Source organism: Calonectris borealis, chromosome 8, assembly GCF_964195595.1.
Source record: "Calonectris borealis chromosome 8, bCalBor7.hap1.2, whole genome shotgun sequence".
NCBI lineage: Eukaryota > Metazoa > Chordata > Aves > Procellariiformes > Procellariidae > Calonectris > Calonectris borealis.
In genome coordinates, this window is record NC_134319.1 from 7,187,688 (window position 1) to 7,209,896 (window position 22,209).

At 37.8% G+C, this 22,209-nt stretch overlaps 1 protein-coding gene across 4 annotated transcripts; it reads right to left on the minus strand.

Annotated features, from left to right (window-relative positions):
• Positions 1–695: 695 nt before the first annotated feature.
• Positions 696–22,205, minus strand: LOC142084770 (protein zyg-11 homolog B). Of its 4 annotated transcripts, none has more exons than XM_075155739.1 (14): positions 22,101–22,205; positions 16,362–16,527; positions 13,121–13,875; positions 10,336–10,476; positions 8,918–9,094; positions 8,687–8,751; positions 7,947–8,046; positions 7,815–7,865; positions 6,986–7,147; positions 6,832–6,879; positions 5,985–6,182; positions 5,840–5,892; positions 5,110–5,207; positions 696–2,709 (listed from the first exon to the last, which is right to left on the minus strand). In XM_075155739.1, exons 1-14 carry the CDS (start codon positions 22,101–22,103, stop codon positions 2,519–2,521), a joined length of 2,208 nt encoding a protein of 735 aa, XP_075011840.1. In that variant the 5' UTR covers positions 22,104–22,205; the 3' UTR covers positions 696–2,518. The 4 variants fall into 4 exon arrangements, with proteins under 4 accessions (XP_075011840.1, XP_075011841.1, XP_075011843.1 ...); XM_075155740.1 differs by lacking the exon at positions 22,101–22,205 and adding an exon at positions 21,251–21,666; XM_075155742.1 differs by lacking the exon at positions 6,986–7,147.
• Positions 22,206–22,209: the final 4 nt, after the last annotated feature.

Genomic DNA, 22,209 nt, shown 5'->3' on the forward strand with positions numbered 1-22,209 from the left:
CTTTCAAGCAAAAGTGAATTAGTATAGTTAGAGAAATGTATTTTTAGTAAATATTTTATAGGTTATCAAAACATACTTAGAAAATGTGGCCTATCACATTGGAACTGGGCATCACTTCATGCTATGATAGTCTCAAAGCACACCACAATTTCACTTGTGCCAAAAGTTAACCGAACAATTCTGTGGGTGAGGTAACCTTACCAGATTATACAGGTACAAGTTTCCTATGTAAAGATCTGCAAAGGTAAAGCAGTCATGATCTTCGCCTTCACAAAACAGATGGCAAATGCCACAGGTGAAATACAAGAGTTTAAAAGTTGCTTCCAGAATTATTTTACCCTGGTAGGAACGCCTGAAGCTGCACAGGAATGTGAAGAGACCTTTCTGTAACTGGCACATGCAAGTAAATTTAGTGGACTTGCAGGCATTCATACTTTCCAGCTTAAAGGAATTCTGCTCACTGTTTGTTTGCCTGAAGCTTGTGGGAACAAAACAAGAAGGGTATGGAAAATCATGTACAATCTCTGTGCTTGCTGGTTGCAGAACTTCATGAAGTGACATCTTCACCATCTGGACTGATGCCAGTATCACATTCATTTTGTGCTGCATGTAGTAGTAGAGGTTTTTTTTTCCACAGTTTTAGTTAAGATGCTTCAGCAAGTTCTGCTGTTACTAGGAAAAACCAGTTCTGTAAGGAGAGTTGTCATCTTTATTTTAAAATCTTAGCAATTGATTTATATTCATTTTATTAACACCAATTTTGACAAGTTTTGTGTTCCATTTCATGTAACGGAAATTTCATAGCCAAAGTACCATAGCAGATATCTCAGAAGGGTGGTGGGTAAAGGCTTGCAGGGCGTTTTTCATTTTTTAAACCACCTTCATAATTCAAAGCTACAACCAATTTAATTTCTTTCCACATCAAGAAAACTTGATATAACCAGATACACACATGAAAATGATGCTAGCCAAATTATACCTTTGTCCAAAAAGCAATTACACAGCATTGATTAAATTACTGGATCAGTACCTTTTGAAGTTGCTGAAATACACAATAAGTAGATTATTGAAGATTAGAGGTGATGTTTTTATTTGAAGGATGGGAGTTGGGAAAGGGAAGGAGTTAAAAATAGTAAAATATGGTCATCATGAAGAAGCCATCCCTGCTAGTAAGCTACCAAACGTAAGTTTTCTTTTTAAACTCAATTACCGATATATTTACAGAAGATTCTCTGAATCTCGATCAGTTGCCATGGAAATACGGAGACTAACCAGATAAACAAAACCAATACCTGAAATAAAACTGAATTTGAACATGCAGTTTGCTTCCATCACTTGTATTTTATCAGGCATCTGTATGCTGTGCAATATGTTTCATTCAACACATCATTGAAACCCATAGGTAACCAAGAAAGAAGTAAGTCGTTACAATTAGCATCTTTATGTAAAATTTCACACTCCACAAAACAATGCAATTGACACAGGGCTTACATAGAACATTGGGTGATATTTTGCATTGTGATGACTTGGAAATATAATTAACTGCACAATACTGACAGAATATTTACAGAAAACAACAGAGCAATCATTAGTCTCTTATAAATAAGGTGACCAAATAGCCTGGGCCTCCTATCAAGACATGCAATCCCCTCCATGATGAAGACAAGTCAGTATTTTGCTCTAATGAGCCTTCTCCTTTCCCTATCAGTATTCTAAAAACAAAAGAAAGATACCCCACACAATCAAAAGTAGTCAAACAACAACAAAACCCCCTTCTTGTTATCAAGTTTAAAATCTCAAGCTTAATTCATCCTTTTAGTATTGTGTCTCCTTTTAATCCTGTTTCTATTGCTTTACTTTCCCCTTTTCCCTGATGCAATGCCGATCCCCACCTTAAGAGCAGGGAGGACTCAGGAGAGCTGAACTGCAAAAAGGCATTGTTCTAGCAATAAGGAAAACAAAAGAACACAGCTTGCAGGCAAAAGGAAAAGGAAGTTGAAGATCCCATTTGTGTTCAGAAGGGTTATGAGAACGGACATTTTGGTCGCCTTAGTTACAAGTCTCATCGTAACCTGCATGCATGTACTTTTGTTTTAATCTGTAAAAGCGTTGAATCTCACAACCACACACAGTTCTATTCAAACACCAAATGGGTAAACAGTGTTATGAACAGCAATCATAGGGATGAAAAAACTTTCTCTCCCAGAAGTCACAAACCAAGATATTCCTAGAAGTCTTTTTTTCAGATGTGCATATTGATCTGTACAAGTCCCATCTCTTTGTAGCCAGCAGTAATCCTACAGGTATGACCAGCCCAAGCAGTGACCTTTTACAAGTTGCATATGCGGTTGCCATTAAAGTTGACATTCACCAAAGGTTACTGTACATGGTTCTGGGTACCACAATTATCGGCAAATCACTTTAATGGTGACCACTATATTACAAGTTACTCCAACTACACACACATCAGAAAGGATTATTACAGAGACAATACTTTACACTCTTATACCTGCAGCTTTCAGTTTGGTTTACTTTGTTGTTGTTTTCTACATGGAGGTGGTCTCCCATGACGCATAATGTGTTTTTCCAAACTATCCAGGATGGCAATAGCAATCCTTTGGACATGTGGATCAGTCTGGACATTTTCCTTGATGTTGTATAAGTGCTGTAAACCACCTTCTTCAATTAACATGCTGCAGTACCTGGCAGCTGTAATAAGATTACAAAAAGGGAATTAAAAAAAAAAAAGTATCTAGGGTAAATGTAGCAGATACTGTAAACACCAATTCAAATCCACTTTCGTCTCCTAGACCAGGCAGCATTTAGGACACTCCCTAAAGTGTCTACAGAAGTGCATTTGTGCTTTAACAAGTGACAACAGAACAACAGAGTTGTTTGGACAGGACTACAATTGTAATCAGGTCTGTTTCCATGCCTGCCTTAGCTGACTGGGAAGTGCCTTGTAATATGCACAGCATTCTCTCTCTCCCCCGCCTCCTCTACAGGCATTTTAAGTGCACATATATAAATTTTAAGAAATGGGAATCAGAAGTGCTGTAGTATCTATGACTATCCAAGTAAAAATACCACCTTTACCAAAAATCTCGGTACAGAACAGTTACCAAAAAATGGTATCAGATACACCACATCATTTGTACAGGCTTGTAGAGTGAATAGGAACTAGTTCCTTCAGAAACAGTTTGCCAAATACTATTGATGGTGGCCTTTAACTAGTTGTAAGTTGCTATGAATGCCTCTTCAGGGATAAAATTATACTTTCCACTTTCATTATCGATTTTAAAAAGTTGAAAGTGCACCTACATCAGCTCCAGTGTTATTACGTGCAGGGACCAGCTATAAAAAGAGCCATATGTTTAAAGTAACATGCAAGCTTCAGAAGTTGTTACAAAAAGCTCAGGATGATTGCAATGCAATCCACCTCACATGTGCCCAATTTCACCATTCGTCTCAGTGAAGCAACACCAGAGTTGTTTAAATGCTGACATTAAGCATTTCACTGGGGATGATATTTACCGCAGTGCTACTAACTGCTAGTTATGTTAGCTCATTGTGGTCGATATGATATAGAGAAACAGCAAAAGGAGAAAAAAATAAACAAGAAAACAAATCAAACCCATTAATTCCAGACTACTTTTCACCCTCATCTAAAAGAGGAGATCAAAATAAAGTCCAGGGAAAAAAGCCTTCTTGGTGCCAAGCACCAAAAGCTTAAGATTTTCCCCCCAAATAAATCTCCATATTTCAGAATTAAACACATGTTCCTCTCAGAGTAGGCTATTACATTTGCTACCGAACATTTGGTTTCTCTGCAACTTTGTCCAGAAGCTTCTGGCACCAACTACTATCAGAACTAAACTTCAGGAATACTGTCTTGATCTCAAATCAGGAGTACGCCATCCAAGTATTTTCAGCCTCTCCGTTCTACAGAGCAGTTACTCACTGTCAATACAAACCTCTGCAGCATGTTGAAAGCCCAGAGGTTAGGGCAGCACAAAATAAACACTAAAAATAAATAGAACAAATAGGACCATACTAAGTTAACAGGGCTGAGGCACAAAGAATGCTTTGATTTCATTAATACAGAATTACAGGGTCTTAATCAAAAACTGTTATCCAGAGTCTGACCAGTAAAACAACTTTGTCAGAAGAGTCCTACTTCAACACAGGAAAAGTCTTCACAGATCTCTGGACAGTGTACCCTGGGAGGAGTGTCTCATTACAGTTACGAGCTCTATAAAGAGTAGGAAAACAGTATTTATGTGCAATTATATATTATGCCATGTTATTGTTTGGTCCTGAACAGATGTCTTTTCACTGTAGAAATAGTCATTTATGGGACAGGGATAAACATAGATATGCCACTGTCAAGAAGATTAAAAAACTGGCACAGAAAATACTTTAAATACTTTAAAGGAAAGCTGCTTTATATCTGGTACAAGTGAATGACAATACACACATTCACATCATACAAATTTATGTCAAAAAATAAAGGCATTAAAAACCAGGAAGGTTTGTCCAGTCTTACATTTAGATATGCTCAGGGGATTTATCTCCTTTCCCAACACTTGTGCATTTCATCACATGATCTCAAATCATTTTACAAACAAGAGGTTGGTGTTCTCATTTTGCAGATGGGAAAGATAGATTAAGAAACTGACCTTCATGTCACAGCAAGTTATTGCAAAAAGGCAATTAGAGACTAGCATTACCTAAAACTTCTGTTCTGATAGTAAGAGAGAGCTATCTGCTATCATTGTTCTTAATTTAGAAGAAATTTGCTGCCCATTATTAATATTTACATTTCTGAATAAAAACACTTGTGCAAGCCAAAAATGTAGTTAATCTTAACACATGTCCACATTTTGGAATTAATACGGTGCATTTAACAGTAAAATTCCAGTAAATAAAAAGGACATAAAGAACTTTTATTACTCTCTTTTCCTGCCCCATTTAGTCAAAACCTAAATGTAGTTTCTCCAGAGGATTAGGAGGTGAATACTCTAGGAATTCTTATTTTTCCCACCTGATGCTAGTGAATAACATGGTAAGAAATAAGAATTTTAAGGGTAATATTATCTTAATACATACGATTTTTGCTGCAGACGTGCTGCATGGCCCACACTGCCCATAACTGGACACCAGGTGTCATGAAACAGCCAAGTAGCGGAAAAAATGGATTGAAAGACCTATAAAAAAGGAAAGGAACAGCAAGTCGCTTTACTATAGATATTATGACTTCAGAGGTCACATGTTGTCTACTTTTTCAGCTACAGGTTTAGCTAGGAGAGACACTTGATAAACTAGAGTTTTAGATGCAGCAGGCAAGCCTTTTAATGTTTAAGACAATTTCTAGCAAAAATCACATATAGTGGGTATGTGGTATGCCTTTACCATAGCAGTTGGATGCCTCCTGCTCCTTAAAAACAGGAGTAAAACCAGTGGAAATTACAAGGATTATCTGGACGGTAATTATCTAATTGTACTTTTTGGCCTCAAGCTTCTTTATCTAGGACAGATAGAGCTAGCCTAGTACTAGCCAATATAACCTTACTGGTCAATCTTTGTGTCTAAGTCTTTTAGACATGCAGCTGAATACCTTTAATAGAAAAGCAGGCAGAACAACATTGTATCTTTCTTTTACAGGAGTCCCTAACCTACTTCAGTCACAAAGGGAAATTAACACGCTGTATATTTTAAGCCAATAGGTGTTTTTCCACTAAACAAAACCATGTCTGGCTAGCAGCTCACTCTGCTTTGGGAACAAGTTTTAAATTTAGTTCAGTTTATTTTCCAAACTCCAAATCAAGACAATAGTTACCTGTAAGCCACCATCTCACATTCTGGGGTTGGCCAATTCAAAATGGCAGAATGCTGCAAAATACAGAACCAAGAACACTCATTGTTAAATACAAACATTGAAAAAATATTAAAGAGTATGATAAAATTCACCATCATTTCTGTACCAGCTGTTCCAGGAGAGATGTCCTCTGGCTGCGACTTAATGTCCAGGCTTGCTCTCCTCGAGATATCAAATGAGCAATAATCCCTGCTGCAAAGTAGCTAACTTCCACCTCCACACTGTGCAATAATTTACTGATGTGGTCTATAAAGTCCTTCCACATTAATTCAGAATGGAGTTCTTTAACTTCAGCTATGTTATTCTGGAGGGGGGAGAAAAAAAGAAAAGAGAAAATATCAACAGAAAGAATAGGATATGAGGGAGATAAACATATAAACTTGAACTACATTGTGTAAGTAAACACATATAAACACAAGGATGAGATCTTCATACAGCCAGGTGACCACCAGATGCCAAAATACTACTTTTGCTTTTGAAAACTTTTCGAGTCTAATGCAGAAATTTGCCTCAAAACAAAGAGTTTTTCTCGTAAGTAATTTTAGGTCATTAGCATGCAGATTACAGTAAATTAAAGGCTAGTTTTAACATTCTCAAATACACTCAATTTCAGTAAACTTCAGCAGTGCACAATTCTGCATTCCATTGATTTTCAACCTACTTTTTGCATTTGGACTCATCTGAAGCCATGCACTGCACTTTCTTAAAAGCTCTTTTTGTTTACTGAAACCATCAATTTCAATATAACTAGTGCTTTTGGAGAATTGGTAAAACAGTCCAAAACAATGTCAGTTGTGAATAATGCACACTATAAAGATTAAAGAAGAACATAAAAATATTAAGCAAGTTTTCAGATTAACATGGGGTTAAAAAAAAAAATATCAATTTAAAAAAATTATATATTTCAGGCTTTTTTTTTTTGTTTGGTTGGGGGTTTTTTTTGTTCATCTCACCAGCAGTCCAAGAACTTTCTGTTGAATGGATGATTCAGATGGAAAAGACTGTGGAAAAAAGAAACAAACTATAGGTAACCATTTATGCTTATTATTAAACAATGTTAATTATAAACCTATGTTGATAATCCACCACGAAAACTGTACTCCTCACCTCTAAGACTCTCATGAAAAGTTCTAGCCCTTGATTCTCAATGAAGTGCCGACATGTTGTTGGAGATTCATCAGTGAGGTTCCAAAGTGCACTCAATGTGAACTTGAGGGTAGTATCTACAAGATTCTGATTTGTTTTCTGTTTAACTATTTGTAGAAGTTGCTGGGAAAAAAAAAATCCAAAAATCCCAGTTATGATTGCCTATCAAAAAATGTATTAGCTCCTCTGCTTCTTTCTGCATCGACTGGGGTAATGCAGAGCTATCATTTGTATGCAGAGTAAAGATCTACATCCTTAGGGTAAAACCAGACAAAATAAAACAGCTATTAAACTTTTTACCTCCCCTCTGAACATGGTGGCCTGCTAGAGGAATTCCTTTGTTTTCACTGTAATTACATGTGTAGTACTATTACAGATGTCACAAAGCCATCCACAGAACTCTGGACCCCACATGAACATTGAAAGCATTAACCATTTACTTCAAATATTCTCTTTTTGAGCATCTTTCATCTTATACAATGGACTTCAAATCAAGACATGTCTTGCAATTTTACTTTGTATTAATTGTGTCAAGTGTTTCCACTTGGCTTCTTTTCATCTTTGCTAATATGTCTCATTGCCACTGATATTGTCTCTATATTATGTCTCTCATACTATGTCTAACAAATTCTCCCGGTTTTTCTCTTCTAAAGAACCTTCAAATGAATACAGGTTAACGTGTTCTTCAAATTGTATCTACTTATGTTTATTTTGTATCTTTAGGAATACTGTTAGTGTGAATAGATGGAGAGGCTGGTATTCTTGACTGTCAGGAAAGTATCTGACTTACCCTAACAATGAAGAGCTCTGCGCCAAGTTGAGCTGTTTGCTCTGTTGAAAGCTGTAAACAAACAAAACCATATCAAGAATTTTTTAGACTTTAGAAATATTATCCTCTCACCTCAAAGCTTAAATTTCGTACCTTTGCAGCAAGAATGGAAATTATGGCTACAGCCATCCTTTGCATGTTTTGATCTTCGTGATTACACAGCCACTGCATAACAAGTTTGGCTGCTTCAAACCTGGAAGTTAAAAATAAATTTAATTTTCAAAAGTCTTATAAGTCTTAGTAAAAGAAAGATGTACACAGACAGAGACACAGATAGAAATGCATGCAAGACAAAATAAACTGGAAGAAGTATGCCTCGTACCAAAAAAATGTAGAAATATACAGTGAAATTACAGGTATTGCAAAGCTCAGTCAGCTTTGAGTTGTTTGCTTAGGGTCTCTTACTTCTAATCATATATCAAAGTGCACAGGAATTGCTTCCAAAGAAGGAAGAAAAATTTGGCACAATCTTCTGAAACATCAGACCAACACATTCCAAAGCATTTGGGCAAAACATTTAAGTAGAAAAATCTCTGCAAAAAGCAATCCCATAGTTCCCCAGAGAAATTCTGACTTCTGTTACATGCAATTAGTGATAGACCCATCCAGGTGAAGTAAAAAATACCTGTATACCAAAGGATTTTCAAATATATATTCAGTTGTGAATTACAGGCCCAAAATAATACAGGCCAGTCAAATTCAGCACACTGGAATGATTTAAACTGAGCAAAACTGAGACTAGAAACACTAGAAACCTCCTGCTGAAGGAACAGACCACAAAGAAAAATATTCTGCAATGCTACAACTCATTTTAACTGACATATAAAACTTGCCTGTTAAATGGAACATCCTGAAGGATTCTGTCGCTGCATAGTGAAAGAAGGCAATTCTTTTGCAGCTGTGAGAAATGAAAAAGAGTTACTTCATCAGACACGTATTTTGGAATACTTTCTTGCTATGAATCATTAAACATATTTCCATGAGGTCATGAGATGTGGAGAAACTTTTTGTAAGATCCACAAGACAGGGAATCCTACAGAAAATAAAGAAATTTCATCTTTTACCTGTTGATGATTTGGGAAGTGTTCCATGGCCTTCAAGAGCAAGTGAGTGACATCGGCCAGAAGCCGCACAGGCATGCCTGCTGCTAAATCTTGCTTGGTTAGGTTAAAGACACACGCGCTTGCTGCTAACTGCACGGGCAAGTTCAGGGGGTGATTTCTCATTCCAATAACCACAAGCTGAAATGCAAGAGTTTTGCCCACGTTAGTTAGTTACATGTTTGCGCGCACACCCCAAGAGCAATCCACTGTTGCTTGAGGCCACAACAATGACTCACAGCACCCAATTTCTGCCTCCCTTTTACCTAAGTGAAAAATCCATCTGGTGTGATTTTAATTCTCAGGAAGAACATTTCCTTCTGCTCAGTGATTCAAAGCTGACAACTTCTATTTCTCCAAGTCCTTTTGCACTGGCTGCAGCAGCCTCTCAAAGGAGATGCTGCATGGAATACAAGGGATTCCTAGAAAGATCCAAGGTTTGCTCTACACACTGGGATAAAAACCACCGAACCCTTTCAGAGATGAATGACACAGTTTCTGCAGTGTAATGGTAATGATATAGTGGCTTGTTGTTTGGTGACTAGCCATTTCAGATCACATTTTAAGCTGCTAGGTCATGATGTATTTTTTGCATCTTCTTCCTGAATTATGTTTTTGGTTATGTATGTTGATTGTGATCTCACCTAAGAAAATATTTTTCTTGTTGATTATTGATTGCCAAAGTCTTTTTGGTACTGAAGCCAACAAAATCAAGGTCACTTGTTCAACTTCAAAGAGGATAGGAAAAACAAAAATTATCTGTCCTACTGATGCCTCTTTTTATTATCACAGTAAAAATTAAACCATTTCTGGTGTTCTAAACATGGAAAGCCAATGCCTAAAATAGATTTCTAAGAAAGTTTCTAGGATTTTCCAAGTTAGAGCCCAATATAGAACACTAATGATATTTATTCACTTGCTATCATACTGGAAGGTGACAGTGGAGAGAAGTATCTCGGAATGCCTTCCTTATTATTACTGCTTTGTAAGCATCAGCAGAAGGCACTGTTGCACCTGGGGAATAAGACTAGACAGACTTTTGATTTGACCCAGTACAGATATGTTCTAATGACAGAATTCAGCATCTGAAGAAAATTTCATATCATATTTAAAATTACATGAAAAAATTAATTTAGATGCTACTAAATTTAGATACTATCCATCAGTCCAGATCAATTTTACCTAACATAAAATGCTAAAGGGCATCTTCTATATCACTATTGTTTAAATAGTTGTTAATTTTTATCCAACATTAAAATTTTAATCTTAAAAATCACAACCAAAAAATGTAAAAGCCTGTAAAATAATTAATACTAGGATTTGGGGAATGGGCTCAGTTTAAGGAACAATGCATGAAAATAATCAAAACTATATTGGTTTACCTTTAAAATTTCAGGCTTTGTTTTCTCCATTACATGCGTCAGGCTGAATAAATGAAAGAGTGCTTCTCTCACAAAAAAGGCCCGTTCACTGTAACGCTTCAGTGCTTCAGAAATCTGAGTTTCATTTGCTTCTCCTGACACCTATGAACAGAGAAATAACTGTTAGTTCAAGATGTCATCATTTTACTTTAAAAATTTTGTTCTTAAACAGTGCAAAGCTGCAGTTTCAAAGGTGGTGATATTTTTAGCCAAATCCTTCAGTAAGCAAGTGATTACTTTATCTGGCCATATTAATCCAGAGCTACACAATCTTCAAACATTCTTCATAAACAAGAATCCACATTATAAGCCAAAATTAGGCTTCAGTCACGTCTTTAAGCAGAACTGTATGAAACCACTAAGTAAAAGTAGCACTTCATAACTAACAAAAGCTGCTTATGATGCACCAAATGCCTAATGGCACTATTTGTAACTGAGTGCTCTGTCAAATGCAGCTGATAACCTGGTGAAGATGGTATTTTGGCTGTAATTTTTTGGCTCTGGTTCTAGCTCTGCCTATAAAAAAAGATTTCCATTCTTTGCCTACATCAAGTTTCCTATAACCTATATCTGTAGCAATGGCTTTCCAGTACCATATTAAAGAAGTAATTCATGCTCTCTGCAAAAGAATTAATTCTTACAATCAGATTTTAAATACATGTGAAAACTAAACAATGAGTTAACTTAGGTGAAGACTGCATTAGAAGCTATGAGCCGTTGACCAATATGAGCTTAAGTTCAGAATACTAAATCAGCAACTAGTTGCAAATTTTTCCACTTCCTAATCTGCTATATTTTCCATTTAACTATATTTTATCTACTTTATAACTGTAAGTTGTATATCTGTAGATGGTTTGTTCCTCAATCCTACTATTTAATGAATCTTTTCTGCAATCGCTGTTTTTTAAAATTCTTAGGGAAATATGCAGAACTTGTTCTACTTAATGTGTGACATAAGGGAACGCAAATGTTCATAGATTGAAGTGTTACATTCTGTGCATCCTGTATTGTATATAGCCAAATTTTTCGAAACTTGCTCGATCAGGAATATATGACAGCCTTGAGAGAACTGATACCATCTTGGATTTTGTTTTACATTCTCTACTGATTAGAACAGGGCAATCATATTTACTGACACATTTTGCAGCCAGTTATACACTATATGAAGAATTTCCACTTGGCTTCATGTTCTCAATTATAATGTCTGCCTAGTGTTCAATCTTTCAAGAATTTTCTATAATCAGATTTCACAAGACTGCTGTAAAGACAGTAATAATTTACTTCTGCTGTCTCCATGAGTGCTGTGTCCTGTTTATTCTTTAGCAGTATCTAGACTAAGCAGCTTAATATTTCAGTATAGTCACTAATGAATTTCAGGTCGCACAAAAAAAAAAACAAACCCCGCCCAAAAAACCCAATCGCTGCCTACAGTCTCTTCTTGACAACTATGCCTTAAAAAAAAAAAAAAAAAGGAAAGAAATGCAAGTGCTTTTGCTAACTACACTGCTACAGGTCCATCATGATTTTCACATTACTAGAACCTTCTTCCTTCCTGCTTTTTCACAGCACAGTCACTTGTATGAAGCACGTATTCTAAATAGCAAGAATTATATTGAATTATTTTATGCCAAATATGAGATATAATTTCCTGATGCTGTACATCATCACACCAAATGGGAACTTGCTTTCTCCAACAAAGCATTTCAACATTCATACACATCGCTATCAGCTGTGACAACTAAGTACTCAAGAGACTCAGCCATTAACAACTGTCAAAAGTTCCAGGGAAAAAAAATTATAAAATTGTGTAGCTGTGTTACCTCACTTGCCTATAAGAAGAGCATTCTGAATGTTAAAACTGAAGTGCAAAACTCAACTTGCACGGGACACAGACTAAACTATGGACACACTATGCAAACTCTTCCCCGTTCCCTCCGCAGTTTCCATCATCCTCATGACACAGTAGAAAACAAAACTCGGAGTCAAAGATGATATATCACTGACGTCTAAAACATATTTTTTTCTTCTTTAATTCTGACCCCTTTCATAGCAGGGACAGGATAGGCTCATTCTCCAGTAAGTGCATGCATATTCTACAGTACAGGGAACAACGTCTTGTTGCCTGGCACTAAAAGATAAATAAATGCACCTCAGCAAACATCATCTCATCCTAAGGGGCTAAGTAATTTAGGATTTGTTCAAGAAGAGGAAGTTTTTCATCCTAAGTAATTGCTTCTTACATGTTCATCAAAAGACCTTTCAAGGTGGGTAGAAATATTGTAATAGGAAATAGAAGTGGTGATGGAGTACAACAGCAGCTCAGTTATTAAGTTTTATTATATCTGCTGTGTTAATCATGAACTGCTCAAAGCTTATGCAAACTGTACCTCCACCTCTTACATACTGCTGACTTGTGCTAGATACTATGCTGGAATCCGGAGATTATTGCAGTAAATTACTTCAGACTAGACAAAGTTCAGCTCTCTTAGATCTGATATGTTAAATCAGGATCTAAGGCTCACTGAAAAGGCACAGAAAATAGATGCTTCTCACAATAGTATTATGTAAATTTAGCAGTTTCTGTGCCAGATTTAAGTAAGAATTTGACATAAAGTCAGTAATTACAATTAACAGTTACAAAAATTAACCTACAGCCTCCTTCTGAAACACCCACATACATTTGTTACAGATGATTAGTTCTATTTTTCCTTGTAATTTTTCAGTAAAATTAATTCCCCCACTTAACCTTTAGGTTTCCTTCTCCTGTTAGGAATTCCGAGTAGCCAGCGTCAGTAGCTAGCAGTCCTACAAACTGCATTGTGGGCCGTTGCTGAATAAATGCTTCTACAGCTTTATCCGTAACATGTTTTCTTCCAGAAATGTCCAAAGACACAAGATTAGGCAAGATATCTTTCTGTTCCAGTAAACGAAGTGCTATGTCTGATGTGAACTGTTTGTCGTCTGAAATATCAAGGTGATTCAGGTACTTTAGTTCTCTTATAACATCCAGAATCTGGGTTGTGGTCATTTTCAAGCATTTCAGGTGGTGCATGGTCAAAGACTTGAGTCGGTCTTTGCAGGTGAGGAGTGCTGTTATGTCAGTGACAGAGGTGTTAGATATATCCAGACTTTCTAATCTAGGAAGTGAAGCAACATCTGCCAAGTCCTCATTATAGAACAGAACATTGGTAATACTCAATGCACGAAGCCCAGACAACTGACTGAAGCATCTCTCGTATGGGTCTTCCAAAGAAAGAGTTAGTGAGTTCAGCACAAGGCATTGCAGATTTTGTTGGATCCATTTATTGCTGCCAAGTCCACTTATAATGTCTGTGATTGTTATATCAGCATTCACCCCAGTAGCATCAAGTTCTACCAGCTTGTGATGGCAGAATGCTTTCTGGAAAGCCACAGCAGAGATTTTTGCTTTCCGGATACAAGCTCGTTTCAAACGCATCTGGTTGCCTCGGAAGATGCCCACAGTTCCATCATTCAGAAGCCCTATTGGAAAACAGCATTAGTGTTTGACTCCGGTGTTATAGAACACCACTTTTATTTTAAGAACCCAAAGGGTACAAAGTGTTAACAAAGAAAGTTAATTGCAAAGTAGTTTGTCTTGGATCGTTATGCCATGATCCCAAAATTTTATATTTGAGATTCCACTTTTAAGATTACGATCTCACTTTCAGAAAATGACAGGTTTAAGAATAGGATGGATAAATTAAGATGTAGTATATACACATTACCTGTTTGGTTCAGAACATGGAACATGCAATAAATAAAATGTGATATGATTCAAAAACATTCAGACTGCTGCCTGCATCTTCTGGATTTTCTCACTGAACTGGCTAGAAACGTGCTAAAAACAGAATTCAAAATTTCTGAAAGTTATTCTTCCCTGGTCACAGTTCCATTAACCTCAAGATAGTATCAGCAATCAATGACCAATTCTCATCTTGCTTTAACTCAATTGAATAATTTAGCATTTGATTGATTTCATAAGTAGGATCAATACAGTAAACTAAGCTAATTAAGTTGTTCTATATATCCCTCGTGAAGAAAGTAGGAGTGTTGCTCAGAAACAAGCTGAATGTGAGAAAGAAACCTAAAAAGTGATTCAAAGAGGAGAAAGAGGACGACAAGGAAAGGGTGGGAAGGAGAGAAAGACAGCAATGAAAAAAGGAAATGCAACAATCTTGTTTGAGATTATTATCTTTTTGCTCTGTAGCAAGAAGACTGCATAAGTAGTCTTCTCTTGCAACATACTGGCAACATCGTAACTGAAATAATACATTTATTTCCATGCACAGGATCATCCAAAACGTATTGAAAACACCAAGTTTCTTATTTGTATCTTATCAACAGAAGGATTACGGCTTTACAGAAAGCCATATGAGAAGGGTATTGTGTGCATGCTTATGCAACCAAAGGAGTAGGAAGAACATGTCCTTCTAGTTTCACTCTAGAGGGTTATAAATGTCAACACTCCCATTTTTTATCTCCTATCTTCAAGCATACTGAACATAGAAAAGAAACTGAAAATGCAATATATTTGAATAAAAACATCATTGCCACTACAGTTTGGATTTAAGTCATGAGCTAGTAATTGCCTCTGTAACAAAGTCAAATTAATATTAAATTTGCAGACCTTTCTAAAGGACAAACGGTTTGGGCATTTCTGACCAAGTAGTCAGGGCATTCCTCTTTTGCAGAGAAAGCAAAAATATGGGGTGAAACAATTGGTACCCAGCAGAAAAAATAAGTGTGATAAATAATTATAATTTGGTTAAAGTATTGCTAAATTGCTTATTGATTTTTGCTAATCTTTTAATTTAAGGATCAAGGTAGGCTTTCTCACTGGCCTACTTTAGCCACACCCTGTTTACCTGGCATGCACTTTTTTGACATCCTGCACTCTGACACAGTATTTGTGATGTTTCGGTGTCTGGAACTGCCTTCATCACTACTAGCACTGGTAGAAAGTTTCTGGTAATTCAGTTTCCTTGAATCTGATTTCTTGGGACTACTCTAAATAATTACTTATCAGAAAGTAATGTATGTTGAAGATGAAAAGGTTTTTTGGGTTTGGGTTTTTTTTTTTAGGACCATTCCTTCTGTTATATCCGACTAGAACAACTTGAGAAAACTAGAACACCAGTGTTTGCACAGTAAGACCCAATACAAATCTGCACCTATAGGATAGGGTGCTTGGTCTGTTTAAAGTAATTTTTCTAGTGTAATGTCTAAACTCAAAGTAAAATTCTCCAGGATCTCCAGGAATGGGTCTCCTGCCTCTTCTCTAGGGTAATCTATACATTCACCTTTTTCATACTAAGAAGCATTTATTGACACAACATTTTCCTCTGCCATGCTTAAAGTAAAGAAAGGAGAGGGAAGCACTCTCCTCAAAGATGTGCTGACAGAGAACATGATAGGCCAGTACCTAAAATGTAAGAACACCACAATGTGGTTTTCAGAGATGTTTATACTACTCTTGAAACTGACTGCTTTTGAGCAAATAATTCCACTTCAACAAAAGTGCCAAAAGAGATGAGAAACTATTTTAATGAAAATTGTAAGATTATTTCCTAGTTTAATCACAAGGACACAAAGGAAAGAAAATTCAGTTAATTGCTATGCGGGAGATATTGAAATATTTGAGTGCTGCTAGAAGTAGTAGAATCAAACAAATCTTTTTTTAAAAGTGATTGAAAGAAGATCTATTAAAGAATATTCAATTAAAAGAATATTAAATTAAAATCATAAACCCAAGACAAAGGACTTTCTATTTAGAACTATCTATATATCAATGCAACATTCAGCTGAAGCTGTGGAAAAGCCAAAATAACAGAAATTCTCTATTGAGAGATTAAGGAACACAGTTGTAACAGCTACAACAGCAGATCCTGTTAGAAAATACACCAGAACTGCAGTGTCATATTCCAGTAAAATACTTTCACTGATGACCCACAAATAATTGTTTTTACCATGAAATGCCATTGTCTGCAGCAATCGATCAGCCACTTCTTGAGGAAACATTCCTGGCTCCTGCAAGCATAGCGTTCCATCTTGCCTTTCTGTGCAAAACTTCTCCAGGTTGGCAGTCAGGAAATTCAAACAGATATCAAGTAAAGAATAAGGAGAAGCTTCCTCCTGACATATACAAAACACAATGAAACAAAGGAGATTTAGTCAAATCATCCTCTCTGTCTATGAATCTTCCATTCCTCTATAATGTTGTTTTTAGGCAAATGATTCTTTTTTGTTAGTCTAATTCTCTTTGGAACAGGCAAATACTACAAAAGGAGACGTCCCCCTTAGAGCCTGTGTAAGTCAGGTCACACAATAAATGACTGGCCAAACTGATGGGCAGCCTCCTCCCCCAGTCACCCCCAGAACCACATCCAGTCTGGTCTGTTGTGCTTGAGCCCTGCTTGCATTCAGAGGGAAAGAAAAGTAATTGCTGACAAGATTATTTGAATTTATGAAGTCTACTGGGAATTAATCAATCAAGACAGACTGAAAGAAGATTTAAATCAAATTTTACTTCTTTATTTAAACTATTTATTTTAATCTTCCATTTAGGTCAACGCACATTTGAAGTCTACTGCCAACCTACATGTGAAATGGAGATAGATGTCATATATTGTTCGGAACAATTTTTGATACTGAAAAGGGCAGCTAGAGCTTCAGATCAAAAAAGGAAACTCAAAAAGAACTATTATATTGCTGCACAAAGTTTGGAATTAAAGTAACAACTATTACAGTATTCCTTCTGATTATAGATACCAATTTCCTCCTTTTTATGCTAAGCACCTGGAATCATTTGTAGTAGAACCCTGGGTACAAAGGACAAGGCAGAATATAAACTCGCACTTTTCCTTCAGAGTTTGAGATTGTACATTGATATATGAAAATCTCAAAGGTTTTTTTATTCAATGTCTAATAATAGCCTACTGTTTTCAGTCACACAGATTAATCAACATAAAGAATGACTCGCAGCACTGTGAATCATCCCCAGCACTACACAAAAGAAGGCCGAGTGACTGGTACATACTCCCCCAGACAATTTTGAAAATAACAGCATCAACTGTTGCCAGATCTCATCTGTAGGAAAAATTATAGCTTGCCTTTTATATTGAAAGTTCTGGATAATTTCACCTTTCTTTCCTAGCTCATTTAACTTCTCTTCTTTGCTTCATTTGCCTAATATGTTCATCACAGAAGTACAGAAATATATGAAAGGTTATATAGAAGAAATACAAAGAAAATAACAGAAATAAGTCCTCTAAAATAAGGTGCATATACTTGAAGACTGGGAGGTACAACACTGGGGCAGAGGTGGAATGGAACTTATCTTTAATGAATCATGTATTGACAACAATGAGAGACTGCAGTTTAATAGCTCCTGAAGACTTAAGTACAGGTTTGGGAACCAGAAACTCCAAATTATTCAAATACAAGCTCTTTCTGCAGCTTTTGACATGCAACTTTCAACTCCTTTGACTCGATTTTGCTAAGTGCTTAATTTTTTTTTTTAAATTACATTTTATTGTTGAAGAAACAGGAGTTATTTTGTGACACAACTTGCTCACGTTACCAGAAAACAGCAATTTTGCCTGCCTCTAATCTTAAGCTGATATGAAAAGGAAGGACAGAATTTGGAACTGTTAACATCTTTTGTTTCTTTATAATGTGCAACAATGCCTGAAATACTTTTAAAGAGAAAAAACAACTAATTATTTTAAAATAGTACATTTTTTTTGAAGGAAAGGGGATATGACAGCTGCTGATTCAAACAAAAAATCAGAATCCTTACTCAAAAGCATACGAAATTTATTCCCACTGAAGGAAAGACATCCTCATCTCCCATTAGATCTTGTGCTTCTAATTTGATGCTTAAATATGACAAAAATGGAATACTGGCTCTCTTCATTCCTTCTGGCACTGTTCCATAATTTCTGCCAGAAAAGCTAAAACACTTTTATATATCAGTGAGCAAACTCCAATGAGAATTTTTTGCTTTGCAGATCGGCCGCTAGCATATGATTCAGAAAACTATTTTTTCAACCAGTACCTCTAACTGGCCAATCTATAACTTGGAGATACTGTTTGAATTTTTGTATAAAATAATCACTTTAGAAGTCCACACAGGACATCTCCATACAATAAAGGAACAAAATCCACAAGCAGGGATCAATTACACTTGCAAACAACACAGTATCATTTTTATTAACTCCACTTATACCAGTTATAGGAGACATCTGTAATGTTTCTTCAACTTGCTGCAAAAAGGCTTAAGAAACACACCTAATGAAGGCTCCCGAGGTAACCTGGGCAGATAGGTGAAACATTTTTATCTACATCTAATAAAGCCCCTTGACAAGCATCATAAAACCAATTTCCTAGACTGTCTGCTACTGAAATAGAACAGCTTGAATGCAGCCTGTAAACCTTTTATGTGAGCCAGCGGCATTCCTTTTTCTTAACGTCTCTTTACTCAAGGAGACTATTGCCCAGTTAAAGACCTCATAGTAAAAGTCTTCAGTTGTATTTAAGCTCTTACAAGGTTAGGATTTAAGTGGTTCCTTTCTCTAGCTGTGCTTTTGAATGTCAACTTGAAAACAAACCTGGCATTTGTTTTCAGCTCATCTCACTTTCTGGTTCTAATACTCCCAATGAGACACTGTAAATGTGTGCCAACTACAGCGCAGGATTTTTTTTTTTTTTTAATAAAGATCTTTCAGCAATATTTCAGTAGAACTTTTATTATGTATATTTGACCTTTTCATAGCCATCTTAACTATCTGATACTTCCATGTAACTTCATGGTTTCTTTCATTCTATCAAATTAATTCAGTGGCCATAAAATAAGTATAAAAATAAATTCCTCAAAACACAGAATTATGCATTACATGATGCAAGTCCGGGTGTCTTCATTAGCTAAAACACATATCAGTAAGAGTCATGTGACACATCTGAAGTCAACTAGCTTATGGAATAGTAAAAAAAGTAGAATAATTTCATTTAGATGGGCTTTTCAAGGCTTATTTCAATTAATTCTTTAAAAAAATATAACTTTATAAGTGCTTAATATAACCAAGACAAACAAAAAAAAAGTGTCCAGGGGGGCGAGGGGAGAGTAAACTGCATGGCTACTGACAGTAATCCAATACACTAGCGGACTGAAATGCAATACCAACTTCAGTATGATGTTACCCAGTTCAGCTTATAGCTCACGCACTAGTGCGGTTGGAAAGGTTCTCACAAAGAACACCATCCCCGACATTTTCTTTTAAAAACTCCTTGAATCAACTTTAAATATTGCTAGAATATATTTACCCTATATTTCACAATGCAGTTAAAAAGAAAAAAGAGCTTAAGGGGACATCTTAAAGTACCTGGAATAAGTTAGAGAATCTTAAGCCCAACATTATGCCTAGATTAACTGCCTGAGTGTGAGTATAAAAACAAAATCCTATTCTGTTGGGGAAGCATCACCACGCAACCACCTGCTTATACAACAATAACTGAAAAAGAGACAGGTTTAATTGATGTTTTCCATCAGTAATTGCAATCTAACGTTGCACAAAAAGTAAACTCAACTGCTGTGTGGGCCTTTTTCACTATAGGTATTGTGATCCTACCAACTCCAGCCTGAAAGATTCAGTTCCTTCTGACTATGTCTCAGACTCACTAAAAAGCAAATCTTTTTTTCCATAGGTAGTTTTTAATTATTTTTTTTTCCCCTCAACAAACCAGTATAAAACACTGGAAGGAGTTGGACTCGATAATCCTTATGGATCCCTTCCAACTTGAAATATTCTATGATTCCAGGACAAATACCAATTTCAGCTCCAACAGAACCACTTCTATGATGTGCTCCCCAATTCTTATAGCCAATTGCAGGCTCAGTATGACAAAACCCAAGTGCGTAAGGTCTCTGTATGCCAGGCGCATCTGATTAAAGTTGCTAATGATACAAAGTTAGCAGAGATCACGAGAGATCTAAAATTAAATAATGCCACATTAAAACTACATAGTAAGGCCACGTATTTCAAGATTACTATCAAGAACTTCAGATATGAGTTCATCAATTAGAAATGACTGGAGAGAACCTGAATGGGTTGCTTAACCACAAGAAAACAATGTGAGGCAGCAAAAGAAGGTATCAGGAGAAGCATCAAGCAAAAATAAGGAAGTATTATGTCATTTTCAAGGAGCTATTTCATGGAGCTATTTATGTTGAGAGATACCTGCACCATTTCAGTTAAACATAGCAACTACTAGAATGCTCTGGCAAAAAAAAAGCATGTTGGGAGTAGGAAACAAAACCAGCTTTTCTTAGCCTAGCAGATCAAAAGGTGGGAGAGATGAATGCTGCCTATAAATACAGCACAGTGAATAAAAACTATAGAAGGCAAAAAGCTATTAAAGGTGAAGCACAGTGCCAGCACAGCAACAAAGGTGCACAGAAATGCCATGAATTAGAAATTTTGCCATAAATTTAGATGTCAGTACATAGCTCCAAAACATCAAACAATGAAGTTCTACCCTAGTCAACTGAATAGAACAGCAGGCGCAAAAGGTACCTACTTTTAAAATAAAGATCAAAAACTTTAGTAGGGAATTAAATGAAATTATGCTTTTAATAACAAGGGATGAGACTAGATAACCCAGGAAGTTCCTGCTAGTCCTTTAGAAGCAAATACGCACACTCATTTCTCAAACAGAGGAGCAATCAAAACAGCACGCATATGTTCTGCTCTGAGGCCTGTCTTTAATAGAGAAAGGCTGTTTCTCTGCCAGTTTTGGCCAGCTCCGTGCTGTAAGAGCACGCTACTATACATTACACAGATCAGCAAGGCCCACGTACCATGCATACCACAAAACCCGTGCTTTCGGTGGCACGGCTTTTTCCAGACAGCCCCAGTGGGAAAAGTGCCGTTTGAGGGTTGGACTGCACACAGATTGGGGGGGAGGCAGGAGATGGAGGAGACAGAGACGGCTGTCCTGCCCTGCCCTTCACGCCGGCTGGCTGAGGAGCTCTGCCCGCCGGGCTGCCCCCTGCTCCTGTATGGCGGGAAGCCGGCCGCAGCCGATGGTCCGCGGCCCCACAAGGTGCTGTGAGAGGAGCTGGTCAGCGGCAGCGAGGCCCGGCCGGCCATCACCCTCGCGGCCGCTGTGGAGATGCCGGGACGCATCGGGCAAGGCTGCCGCTGCCCCTTCGCATCGCGCCGGGCTCGAACCTCCCCTCTGCCGGGTCTCGATCGCCCTTTTATATAGCCGGTCGGGCGGCAGCCGCAGCGGTTACAGAACAGCGAGGGCTGCCGGCCCGGCTCGGGGTACGCCTGTGTGCGTGAGGGAAAGGAGCCGCCGCGGCCTCGCCGGGTCGCTCCCGCCTCTGCCCCTCAGCGGCAGCGTGTAAGGGGGGGGGGGTAGAGGCGCGCGCCCAGGGCCCGCCTCGCGCCCGCTCCGGCCAACGGCCTCACCTGCCCGGGCGCGCGGCAGCCACCCCCCCGCCTGACAGAGCGGAGCTCGCGGCGCCGCCATAACGGCCCCTTCCCCCGGGGCGGCGGCGGCGGCGCTTCACCTCAGCTCCCCTCCGCCGGGCTCTGTCACCCTGGGGCGGGGGGCAGCCTGTCCGCCCCCGCCGGCGCGACGGCGACCTCCACCCATCCCCTCAGCGGCTCCTCGGCCCGGCGCTGCCCGCGGCGCTCACTCACCATCGCGGCGCTGGGTGCCGGAGGCGAGCGCCCAGCGAGCCGGGTCCCGGAGCTTGGCTCCTTTTTTTTTTTTTTTTTTTTTCCCTTTTCCCTTCCCCCCGTTTTTTAC